Consider the following 13,321-nt stretch of genomic DNA (forward strand, 5'->3'; position numbering starts at 1 on the left):
AGATACCCTTTTGCTTAGTCTAAATCATTTTGACTGTATGTGCAGAAATAAGCAAATAACTTATTGAAAACATTGTAGATTCAGTCTCTTTTCATTGCACCAAAAGATGCCTTATCCATGGTGATTTGAATCTACATTTATACGCCTCCATTTCATTTGACTTCCCTGCCATTAACTAAACTCAACATTACCATTCATGTAAAGCTTTACCAGAGGTCTAGCTGAGTCCATTTTGTATGCACAATTGGTCTATATTCTAATAACTCTTTGATTGAGGAAATTCTAGATTTTTATTGTAATTTATGTGAAAAAAATGCCCAATAATATAATTCTTGATTGGCTTCATACTTATATCTCATTCTGGGCTTCTCCAGCAAAGGGAACAATTTTATATCCTATCAACTCTTTTAATTTTTCTTAAAAACATCAATTAAATTGCACCTGAAGGAAAATAAAGCTCACCTATGCAACATCCCCTTGACCTGGCTGCCTCTTGTTTCTTTAATATTGGAGTTCCCAACCAGTCATTAGCCATCTCTGGCAACTATATATCTCTCTTTTATGATCCACATCATATGACTGTTCCCAATCTCACTACTGTTGTCATCCACAATGCCTCAATTTCACTCCAATTCATCTGTAATTTCGAGCCGCTGGAATTTTGGTAACAATTACTCTTTGTCAGTGTTTCTACTACAATGCTGAAATATCAGTAAACAGAAGATCTCAGGAATTTGTCCAACATCCTACTGAAAAACTAAAGGATAAGCACAATCACTGCAAACTTTGGATAGTTATTTTGGAGGTCAGTTACGAGATATTTCTGATTACTTGTGCTACCCTGTCACTCTAACTATAACTCAAATCAACTCTCAGAATTCAACTCCATTATTATGCTAAAGACTTGAATCACATTTATCAATGTGCGTACTTTACACAATTAGTGAAAATTAGGCATCACTCAAGTACTTATCCCCTTAAATGTTTCCATGGTTTTGATACCTATTAATTGTGAGATGATCAGAAATGCAGCTACACCAATTAATGGTACAAAGCAAAAATTGTACACTGGTTTTATGATCATTTGTTTAAGGTACAGCAAACATCGTATTATCTGCCATGGTACTAACTGGAGTTGTCTAGCCACTGGAATTTCTGACAGCTCAATGTTTTGTTAAAAGCTGAGGATCATGATACCAGTTGTGGTGCCAGGCTCATCCTCAGTTATTGGAATCTTACAGTGAAGCCCTATTGTTATGGAGTCCTTGCCTCCCAGCTGCTTCCTCTCTCTCTTTAAACCGCTCAAAAACAAAGCAACACCATGGGTTGAAGTGCATTGGCTAAAGAGCTTCATAGTGCCCGACTGCCATGTCCCAGAGTGAAGCTTCTCATGTAAGCTTCCACTATTTCCCTCAATGATACAACCAGTCTCTTAGCGTCCTTTCTCGGGGAATCATTGGGCCAATGAGGCAGTTGTGCTCACCAAGGTGAGACCTTCTGGTGTCATATTTAATACCAGTTATATAACACGTCAGACTCTACAAGCCAGGAACTGGCCCGCAAACTGTAGTGCTCACCTTCATCACTGAACATACAGCCCAGAAGAAAGGCAAATTGCTTCTCTGCTTCACTGAGAGGAACCTGGAGGAGTTGGTCAATGGGTGGAGTAGATAGCATTACTTTTCTCAGTAAATCATCAAAGAAGCTCCCATTATTAGACCCAGCCAGCCTGGACAGATAGCAGCCTGGTCAGTGCGATATCCGCAGTAAAATGGAACAGGCAGCAATGCAGAAAGAATGCCAATAATCTTTTTGTGCAGTACAACAAAGGCGCCATCACTTTCTCCCTGCTACCTCATACACACAGGGCCAGCACTCACTCTAACTCTTGTCATTGTATTAACAGATCAACATGGCTCAAGGACGGCAACTCTTAGTGTTATATTCTTTCACGTCCATTCAGCAGGTCTCATCCAATTCATGGTCTTTGACCTTTCCTGCCTTCTGCACTTCCTACTGATTCAAAGGTTACACTTCACCATCTCTCCTATTCAAGCATGATCAGTCACTGCTCTTGCATCACTTCCATCACACTCAATCTCTCCCTCATCTCACTGTGGGAAATTCTGACCCAGCCACCAGACTGATGTCTCATCAGAAACCGGACTGATCCACTTGTAATTCCTAGACTGCCTGCATGTGACTTACAGGATTGACCATGGCTCAATCCCAAACTCTAGTAGTGCCAAGTGACTGACTGACTGTGAGACTTTGAGTGGAGAGGGAACAGCTTCTTCAGTGACAGCATTCCCCCAGGCTAACTGCTCCCCTTTGACTTATACACATTGCCATTTGGTTGAAGCATATTCACCTTGTTTGCTGCGTAAACCACTAACACACGCTGCAGGTCGGTCATCAACATAATATGGTGCCACATAGCGAGGCTCCAGCTGACTAATAGATCAATTATTCAGTGCTCCCCACTATCACAGACCACCTGTCTCTCCCTGTACACTAAACATGAGTACAATCCACACAGGCTGTAACTGAACTTGAAAAATCTTGTGGATTAAGAAAGCAATGTAAGCTACACAGAAGCTGGAAGCCAATAAGTCAGGGTGTGCACTAAGAAAGTGTTGTGAAGTCGGCAAAAGTTGGCAATCTCCAAGTAAGAGATAAAGTAAGTGAGGGAGAAGAAATCATGCTAATAGTCATTAAATACATATGTCACTTACCCAAGGGCAAAAGTACCCCATGTGGCCGCACCAGATGTGTCTCTATCCCTGTGCACGGAGCTACCTACGAGAAGTTTGCAAATGGTAGGTGTTTCTCAGCTTTGAAGTGAAGTAATAAAGGGTTGACATGCATTTGAATTGGCCCAGGAGCTGGACTGATGCTGCTGTGAGGCAGGTACGTGCTAGTGGCGAATTGCATAGTTGAAGAGTCATGGTTAAAAATCCTGGAATTCCCTCTTTAAAAGCACTGAGGTAATAAACACACCAAATGGACTACAGTGGTTCAAGGCAGCTCACCAACACCAGGGATGAGCAACAAATGCTGGCCCAGCCAGTAATGCCCATGTCTCATGACTGAAAATGCAGGTACATTGTTGTAAAGTAGTAAATACATGGAGGTCAAGACAATTATTTGGCAAGCTGCAGCCAGCAGTTCTTCACTCTGATTTTCATGTTGAGAATTTGTATCATCTATTTTTTCCACGGTGGAGAGGAGAATTAAAAGTGGTACATAACTAACACAATTCAGGGTTTAATGAGCTACACATTCATGGAAATAAGATAGTCATCTTTCAGTAGCAAGATTCTGATGTCTCTACTTAATACTTGAATGAAAGTCAGGGACATTTCTCTTTTGAGAATCAAATTTTTTTCATTCTCGTCATATTTTCCCAATTTTCTCACCATTAATCATGCCACTGTAATGAAAACTCCACTTCTTGACTCTCTTAACTGGTATTTTTGACAAAGTCTATTCCTTCAGCATGTCAGAAATCAAAGATTTTTGTAGATTTTTTTTTTCTGAGGACATGGTGACACCGGCAAGGCCATGTTTATTGTCCATCACTAATTACTAGGTGAGGACATTATAAGTTGCTCAAATGGGGGAGGACTTATCAGTTCCTACACATATCAAGTAAAATATCTTAAGTCACTTTTGTTTTTTGATTCACTCATGGAATGTAGGAGTCACTGGCTGGGCAACACTTATTGGCCATCCTCAGTTTCCCACGAGGTTGCGTTAGTGAGCTGCTTTCTCGAATCCCTGAAATCTATTTGGTTTTGGTAGGCCCACAAGGTCATTAGAGAGGGAAGTCCAGGATTTTGACGCAGAGAAGTGAAAGAATGGTGATATATTTCCAAGTCAGGATGGCAAGGGTCTCGGAGGGGAAGTTGCAGGTTGTTGTGTTCAGTGTATTTGTTGCCCTTGCCCTTCTAGGGAGTAGTGGTCATGGGTTTGGGAGGTGCTGTCTCAGGAGCCTTGATGAATTTCTGCAGTGCTTCCTTGACAGAAATATTAACAAAATTTGCGAACAAGTAACCCCAGTCGATATTAGATATTAGGATAGATAACAAAAGCCATGTCTGAAAGAGCAATTTAAAGGCAAATCAAAGAGTGATAGAGAAGAAGAGATGCTTAGGGAGGAAATTCCAGGGCTCAGGTTTGCCAAGGATTGCTGCAAAAGTGGTGCAATTAAAACAGGGATGTTTAAAAAACATACAATAAATCTTAATGTTTGCTGACTTCATACCAATCTCACAATATTGATCATTGACCTTCAATGTTTTGTAAAAAATTCTGAAGTTTTATAGCAATTTATGCTTTGATTACATTTACCATACTCTCACTGTAAAAGGTCATATGGCACTTTTTATTTTAGGAATAAAGAATTCCCTGAGTGTCATGGCGAACATTCATCCCCAATGAAACACAGTAATGAGTCATTCATCAAGAACATACAAACCCTTAAATAGAGATAAGCTCGAACCTACTTGCACATCTCCAGAAAATCCTCCAGTCCTTTCCAGTAACAGCGTTAATATCTGCGTTACATTGGGATTAGGGATGACCAGATGGGTTAGGTTTAGAAATCGAATGGTCCCACCAATGGAGTCACTTTTACGAATGGTTACTCTGGTGGCTAATTGTGTTCCAAGTACTGCGCCTCCTGTTGCTGCTGTCAAGTGAATCTCAAATTCCTCTTCAAGCTCACTGCAGGCAAATAATTTCAATGTTTGATCTAGTTTTGTACTGTACAAGAAATATTATCAATGAACATAAAAATGAAATAATGGACGCATCTGCTGTGAAATAAGAGAAAAAAGATTGTTGTCCCAATGACTGTTTCTATAGAAAAACAGAATTTACAAGGTTTAGATACATTGACCATCTTTATTTTGAATTTGTTCATGTTAATGAGTGATCGAGGCTATTTCCAAAAGTACTTTATCAGCATTAAGCAAAAGATAGCATACAGACAATCATATTGCTCTGGACCACTTAATCTTGAAGGCTTGCTTGCAACATATTTTTTTTCCATTTAAGTAGTCACCCTTGATTCTCAGTCAGAAACTGTGCTTCCAAAACTAAACCCTATAAATACAGGCTGTCATTTCTGTGCAGTACTAAGAGAATGCCATCACCTTTAGAGCAGCCTCCTATCATTCCATTCCTGGAAGGCTGTAAAATTTAATCCGAGATTGCCGAATAGTAATGCCTTGGTAGCACATCTGTTGTGATATTTTCTGCCTAAACTGTGAAGCGGGTACATGCTGAGCTGTATTGTTCATATGTTTTCTCTGGAACATTATTACAATGTTATAGTCAAACAGTTTTGTCCAATCTGCTGTATGAATTTCATGAATGTATGGGAGGAGTCAGTTAATCTGATAGTGAATTTCAAACTCCAACCTCTTGGTATTTAAGTATTTCTCTTACCTTTCTATGTCATCAATAATGGTTACATTGATGAAGGCCTGCTTTTGTCCATGGTAGAATAGGACTGCATTGTTAGGTAGAATGTAGTCAACTCCATTGGGAGTTGCTGTGATAGCTTGAGAAGCAAACTCCGCTGTGACAAATCCATATGTCCCCCACTTTCTTATCAAAGGAATTCCAAGTATCCCAATATCTTCCTCAACTGCATAATCAAAAACAGGGTTGATAACTGTTAATCCTCATGAAATGCTTATGCAGTCACTTTATCTAATTTTAAGTAGTTCCATAAAAAATTGTGATATATGTGTGCTCATGGAGCAATATAGAATTAACAATAAAATCTAACTGTACGTTAAATCAGTAAATTTATTCAAAATATTTGGGGTTTTTTGCATTCTTTTTTCTCTGCTACATTTATTTTCTCCCTGGGAGAAAATATTGAAACATTAAATATTTCTGTATGTTGGCTGTCCCTAGGGCAGAATCAAATATGTACAGAGGCCATAATGGAAAAAATTATTATATGGTATTTTACAGAACATTTTTATTTGCCAACAGTGGCTTATAAATCAGCTTCAATTGGCACACTGACTACATAAACCATAATTCCACCCAATGAAGATAGCCTGCGGCAAAACTGTATCCCCGATTCTTGGAGTTACACTCTTGATCAGCAGAGCTTTGTCGGCACTGTAGAATCAGAGTTTTAATGCTTTTGCTGTCATTGATACATCATTTTGAGGGATTGGGGGAATGCTTACCTTCTATGTGAAGGAACTGTGGATCAATCTCTATAATACCTTCTACATTGTCATTGGCTTGTATGGTTATCCGAATGGATGAGATGTTACCCAACACGGGAGGTTGATCTGGTTTTAGGCCATGATCTCCCACAGTGAAATCATGAAAACTGCTGAAATATAGAAGGGTAATTAGGTTCCAATTTAATATAAACCAGATTTAAGCACAAAAAGAGATTATATTCCTTAATTCTGAACAAGTTATCATGATCAAGAATACAGTATCTAAAAACTGAATAGTAACTTTCAAAACAATTGTATCTGTAACTAAAAAAGTAAAACAACTATGTGACGAGAAAAGAGCAGCAGAGCAGGGTTAATTGGTGTGCTCTTTCAAAGTGCTAGTTCAATCACTGTGGGGAGAATGGCTTCCTTCTGTGTAGCAAGATGGGGCTAGGCTAGTAATCTTAAGGATCAAACAGTGACAGCTCTTTTTTTCAGTATGATTAATTCTTTATGTCATCCTTAAAATTGAGGAACTGCATTAGCTGTTAAAATAGACTTCAGAGCTAGCTCTGAGCTATAGGTCAATGGGAGAGTGCATTCCAATGGGAAGAAACGTAAAATGAAATGAATTTTAAATTTTGACATGAAAAGAAATTTAAAATAGATAGATTGTATGTTCAATTTGTTTGTAAAAATAGAGATGAAGTATGAAAAAGTACGAAGGAAGGAGATTGGAGAGTGTGGAAAAATTAGAACTTAAAATCTAATAGAATCAATGTTTGCACTTTTAAAACATTTGAAAATTTTTCATGATTATTTTTCATATTTTTTTCAGTTCCAGCAATTATTTTTAGCCATTTTAGAACATTTTCATCAGTAATCTTTCTGGGAGCATTTCATATTGTTGTTAGTGAAAGCTTGCTGTGTACAAATTGTTTGTCATGTTTTTCCCTTACAAAAATGACTGCACATCAAAAATACTTCCTCAACTGTAAAGTGCTTTGGGGCCTCCTGTCATTATGAGAAATGTCAAGTTGAAGAAATATTTTCCTTTCAATAAACCCGCTTAAAATGCACAGAAGCTACCAGTTAGTTTTGTCAGTTTTGACAGCAAAGATAATTTCAGCATTGGACAGGGTGCAGAGGAGTTGCCTGGGTTGGAGAGTTTCAGTTACAAAGAGAGATTGGACAGACTGGGATAACAAGGTGCTGAGCTGGATGAACACAGCAGGCCAGGCAGCATCAGAGGAGCAGGAAGGGTGACGTTTCGGGAAAAGGTCTTGGCACGGAACGTCAGCCTTCCTGCTCCTCTGATGCTGCTTGGCCTGCTGTGTTCATCCAGCTCTCCGCCTTGTTATCTCAGATTCTCCAGCATCTGCAGTTCCTACTATCTCTTGGATAGACTGGGGTTGTTTCCCTTAGAGCAGAGGAGATTGAGGAGGGGGTCATGTTTAGGACGTATAAAATTATGAGCAGCACAGGTCGGATGGACAGGAAGAAACCTTTCCCCTTGATAGAGGGATCAATGACCAACGGGCTTAAATTTAAGGAAAGGGGCAGAAGGTTTGGAGGAGATTTGAAGAAAAGCACAATCCACCTAAAGGGTGGTGAGAATTTTGAACTCACTGCCTGTAAGAGTGGTAGAGGCCAAAACTCTCATAACTTTTAAGAAGTGTCTAGATGTATACTTGCAATGCCAAGGCAAACAAGACCATTGGCCAAGTCCTGGAAAATTGGATTGGAGAATTTTGGTGGTTCTTTTTGACCAATGAGTAATGGGCCTTTTAATGTGCTGTAGATCTCCATGACTCTAATTATGGCAGAAGCCCCATCATCGAAAATTAGAGGCACACTGTTTATATGTCCAGTTGGAAATTGATAAACAATGACATGCTCAGCTGAATCCAGTTCAAGCATCTGTAGATGCTATGATCTTTTGCAGAAGCAATGCAGTATTAGGTTATATAAATGTCACCAATCAGCGAAGAGGTTGTGTTGCATTCTTAGATAAAAGAGTGAAACAAAACAGCTGTGGGCTGAATTGGATTTGTCCTACAGTGATTTAACAGCCATAGAGTTTTAACTGGCTTCAGGGAGATGTTCTGCCCCTTCAAAGAAATAGTGTACCTGGCGAGACATTCTTTCGTCACAGTCGCAGCACTGGAAGTGGCAGGTACTGCCGAGACTGCTTGCAGCCTTGAACAGGAATGCAGCCTTGACATTCAGCTAAAGGAGGCCCCACTGAGGGCATTGTGAAGATTGACAGGGCAGTTTTGGGAGGGGCCATTTAAATCACATGGGTAATTTTGGAAGCAGGCTTCAAAGCTGCTAAGTTTCATACTGTCAGGGTATTCAATTTTGCATCCATTCCTGCCTACTATCCTTCCTCTGAGGCAAAGGTATAAAATCCAGCTTTTAGATGTTGTTGCAAAGCTGCTAAGTTTCATACTGTCAGGGTATTCAATTTTGCATCCATTTCTGCCTACTATCCTTCCTCTGAGGCAAAGGTATAAAATCCAGCTTTTAGATGTTGTTGAGGGATCACTGCTGAAAATGTAGATGTGGATTAATAAAATAAATAAATATATTAATATGAACCGCTGTTTATTAAGTAAGAAATGTTTGTCAATTGAATCAAAGGTATGTTTTAAAATAAGACATTTACTTTTCTAAATGCCCATCATTCTTAGCTGTGCAATGAATGCGTTAAATATAATGACTAAAAGTCATCAATGGTCAAGTTTAATGATGTACTATATAGTGCACAAATAGCAACTTTGATATTTAGTTCACTGCTTTAATTGCTGTTTGATGACTTTCTTGCTGGTTATATAACAAAGAGTTGCTCAACAAATCTTAGCAAGACAAGATGCAACTGAAACAGTTTTGCCTTAGAGAAGTAAAACAGTTAACTTTGACTGGTCTGTGCTGTCAGTAGTTTCACCAACCAGCTGAACTGACTTTCTGAAATCACCCCTATGATGTGTGGATGGTAGTAACCTGAGATCTGAAATTGTCCAAAATATAAAACCCGCATTAAGACATACATGGTAAGTGAAAATGGCATTGTTAATTTTAAGCCAATCCATTGTTTTTAAATTATATTCAGGTGGTGAACATTATTTAAGGATTCATTTGAGCCCTTACAAATAGAAACAGTCTGAAACTGTGGTTGCTAGGTTTACAGGTGCTTGCTGGTATCTCTGTAAATAAGTGTTCATTAAAAGGTATAAATATTGGTCTCAGTTCTATTTTTCAATATCTGACATTTTGGAGACTAAAAGGCAGCAGGTTTTATTTTTGGGGAGGGCTGTGGTGAAGGAGAGTGATTTAAATCTTTCTGCTTAGATTGTTAGTGATTATGGACTCATTCCAGCCATACAGCATGGAAAAATAGAGAATGCTTCTGAGTATCCCGGTGTTTCGTTGAATAAAAAGTGCCTGGAAGTCACAAAGTTAAGGACAGAGAATTATTGTATAATCCAACATTCTTTTGCAAAATGAGGGATAATTATATGAACCTCGAGGCATTTAGTATAAATAGACAGAAATGTGTAGGCAATGTTTGTTTAGGTCACCTATGTACAATGCTCATATTCATTAACGTAATCCCCAGGTCAAAATTTTACACCTACATGCCATAAAGTATTCAACTTGAGGCTGATTTGATGAAATACCTTGAATAAACTTGCATTCTTAGCACTGAAATTAAATTCACCCACTTGACAGAGAGGAAAATAATTACTAGAATACAAAGTAAAAGGTAACACAATTTATTCCTTCAGTCACGACTTTGTAAGAGAAAGGGTAAATGCATCTATCTATTTTCTGCAATCAAATTGTTTGCAACTACTCTATTGTAATGGCCTGTAGACAATGATGAAATGAAGTAGATAAAGACTGTGTGTAATTCCTGAATCAAAAGATCAATTTTTAACACTCAAAAAAGGGGAAAGTTTTTCTCTACCATCATAAAATATGCTCCTAACTACCCAAATTGAAGCCACATTATCAAATGTAATTGTGTGGCATTTAACCACAAGGGCAAAAAAACATCAATTCTCGTGGATTCTAACTCTGAAACCTTCCACAGATCATAAGAACCACTGAGGCACAGTTTCAGGAGTGGGAGCTGATCATTCAGGACTGTGATTAAGACAAATTGCTTCACTCAAACCACTAAGTCATTGAAGTTCTCTACAGAGGGTTATAGATGCTTCATCTTTGAATATACTTAAGTATGGAATTGGTCTCCTTATTTAAGGTTCATAAATGCATCAGAAGGACTTGAGGAGAGGCAATAGCCTGGTGGTACTAATCACTGGACTGTTAATCCAGAGACGCAAGTAATGTTCTGGGGATCCTGGGTTCAAATCCTGCCATGGCAGATGATAGAATCTGAATTCAATAAGTATCTGGAACAAAGAAGCTAACAATGACCATAGATCCATTGCAGATTGTTGGGAGAAAACCCAATCTAGTTCACTAATGCCCTTTAGGGAAGAAAACTGCCATCCTTACTTGGTCTGGCCTACCAACGATGTGATTGACTCATAACTGCCCCATGTGCAATAAATGCAGGCCTAGCTAGTGATGTCCTCATCCTGTGATTGAATTCAAAAGAAAACTAAGATAGACAGATTTTTGGTCTCTCAGGAGCTGTATTTAATCTCCCACCTCCAGCCATGTCTTCAGGAGGATGAGGCACAAAAAAACAAGTCAGTTACACTGTCCATCTTCATTTCACATTTTTATGTTGCCCATTAATGTTTGCGTGTATTGATGTTCTTAACTGTTCAATTGGCAATTAAAGGCTTCCACGTGAACATGTGAATCAGGAGCATAAGTCAGCCACTCAGCTCCACATATTCTGTGTTCAATAAGGTCACGGCTGACTTGATCTCTCCCTCTTCTATTCATTCCTAGCATTCTGTGTTTGTTTCTGCTTCTGCCGTCTTCTCAGGAAGAGAGTTGCAAACGCTCTTGACTCTCAAAGAAAAAAAAATTCTCTTCAACTGTGTGTTAAACTGACGCCAAACTTTGATCCCAAACTTTCGATTCAGCCAATAGGAGAAACAGGCTTTCAACACATACTCAGCCAAATGACATTTAACTCTCCTACACTTCAAAAGATTCAAGCCTAGCCTGTTCAACTTATTCTCAGAAGAGACTTTCATAAAGTATTAGTTCAGTATAGTTTTTTCTGAACTACTTCTAATGCATTTATGAACCATAAATACGGAGACCAATTCCATACTCAATATTCCAGATGTCATCCAGTGAATGCCCTGTACTGAGAACTAACCTCCACTTTTGTATTCCAGGATAATAAAATGTGAGGCTGGATGAACACAGCAGGCCAAGCAGCATCTCAGGAACACTGAGATGCTGCTTGACCTGCTGTGTTCATCCAGCCTCACATTTTATTATCCTGGAATTCTCTAGCATCTGCAGTTCCCATTATCTCTCCACTTTTGTATTCAATGGCTCTTACAATAACTAATAATATTTGATTAGTATTTTTAATTATTAATGTATCAGCACACATTTGGGGTGGGATGGTGGCTCAGTGGTTAGCACTGCAGCCTCACAGCACCAGGGACCCGGGTTCGATTCCAGGCTCGGGTAACTGTCTGTGCGGAGTTTGCACATTCTCCCCATGTCCACATGGGTTTCCTCCGGGTGCTCCGGTTTCCTCCCACAGTCCAAAGATGTGCAGGTTAGGTGGATTGGCCATGCTAAATTGCCTGTAGTGTTCAGAGGTGTGTGGGTTATAGGGTGGGATGGTCTGGGTGGGATGCTCCAAGGGACAGTGTGGACTTGTTGGGCTGAAGGGCCTGTTTCCACACTGTAGGAATCTAATCTAATCACTCATCTTTTGTATATTAGCGTAACGAGATCTCTTTGCATCTTAGAACTTTGCAGTGTCTCAACTCTGAGATAAAATGCTTTATTTTTATTGTCCTCAACAAAATGGGCTCCTTTCCGTATGACACATCATTTTCCAGGTCTTTGGCTACTCAAATGACCTATATTCCTCTGGAGCATCCTTACATCCTCTTTACAACCTACTTATCTATCTTTGTATAATCAGCCTTCATCCAAGTAATTTACATAATCTGTGAAAAACTGATGCTCCAGCACTGACCCCTGTGGCACATCACTCATTACATCTTATCACTCCGTAGAAGATCCATTCCTGCCTTGTTTCCTGTTAGGTTGCTAATTTCTATCCATGTCAATATTTTACCTCAACATCATGATCTTTCATTTTCTGCAGTAATCTTTGATGTGAAATGGATCACCTTTCCTTCTGGAAATCCAACTAAACCATATCCATCAACTTGTCTTTTTTTCCAGCAGAGCTTACTTCCTCAAAGGACTCCAATAAATTCATTAGACGTGAATTCACTTTCAGACAATCATATTGAGACCGCTTGATTACCTTGTATTTTTCTAAGTATACTGCTGTAATATTTTTAAGACTAGCTTCAAAACTCCTCCCTATGGTAGATGTTAAATGAACTGGCCTTTCCTTCTAGTTCCTTCCTTTTTCAGTACTACTTTCCCAATGATTGTTATTTTCTTGAGTTCCTTCCTCCGCTAGACATCCTGAGTTACAGCTATTTCTGTGATATTACTTGTATCATGAAAATCAATACATAATACCTGTCGACTCATCTGCCATCTCCTAACGTTCCTTTAATTTCTCAGTCTCCATGTGTTCTCAGCATTCACTTCATTAATTCTTACTATCGTTTTATTTTCCTATTCTGTCATGCTCTGACTTTCTTCCCCTCAAATGAATCTTTTAGAGAGTCTTTGTTGGCTTTTATATTCCACCCATCTGTCAGCCATCCTTGCAGAATTATATGCTTTTGCTTCAAGTTAGATGCTATCTTTAGCCTATTTGGGTAACCACAGAAGGTGGATCATCCCCTTCATTTTTTCCCCTCTCATTGTAAGTGATCTACTCTGTGTATTCTGAAATATCCTCTTTAACATTTTTATTTTTAGCGAGTTTTGAGAAGATTTGTAGCTCAGGTTGAGGTTCTGGATGTGAGTTTGCTCGCTGAGCTGGAAGGTTAGTTTTCAGACGTTTCGTCACCATTCTAGGTAAC

General features: G+C 39.0%; 1 protein-coding gene across 10 annotated transcripts in view; it reads right to left on the reverse strand.

The window, feature by feature from the left end:
* Window positions 1–13,321, reverse strand: part of adgrv1 (adhesion G protein-coupled receptor V1) — a 560,536-nt gene that overhangs the window by 277,891 nt on the left and 269,324 nt on the right. For 9 of the 10 annotated variants that reach the window (XM_048527106.2, XM_048527099.2, XM_048527104.2 and 6 more), the window contains 3 exons: window positions 6,216–6,367; window positions 5,455–5,656; window positions 4,509–4,728 (listed from right to left, as the gene is read on the reverse strand). In XM_048527106.2, coding sequence (XP_048383063.2) covers window positions 4,509–4,728; window positions 5,455–5,656; window positions 6,216–6,367 — 574 coding nt within the window. The remainder of the gene's footprint in view (window positions 1–4,508; window positions 4,729–5,454; window positions 5,657–6,215; window positions 6,368–13,321) is intronic. The other variant, XM_048527098.2, reaches the window with a different exon arrangement.

The sequence above is a fragment of the Stegostoma tigrinum genome, chromosome 3 (assembly GCF_030684315.1).
Source record: "Stegostoma tigrinum isolate sSteTig4 chromosome 3, sSteTig4.hap1, whole genome shotgun sequence".
Taxonomy (NCBI): Eukaryota; Metazoa; Chordata; class Chondrichthyes; order Orectolobiformes; family Stegostomatidae; genus Stegostoma; species Stegostoma tigrinum.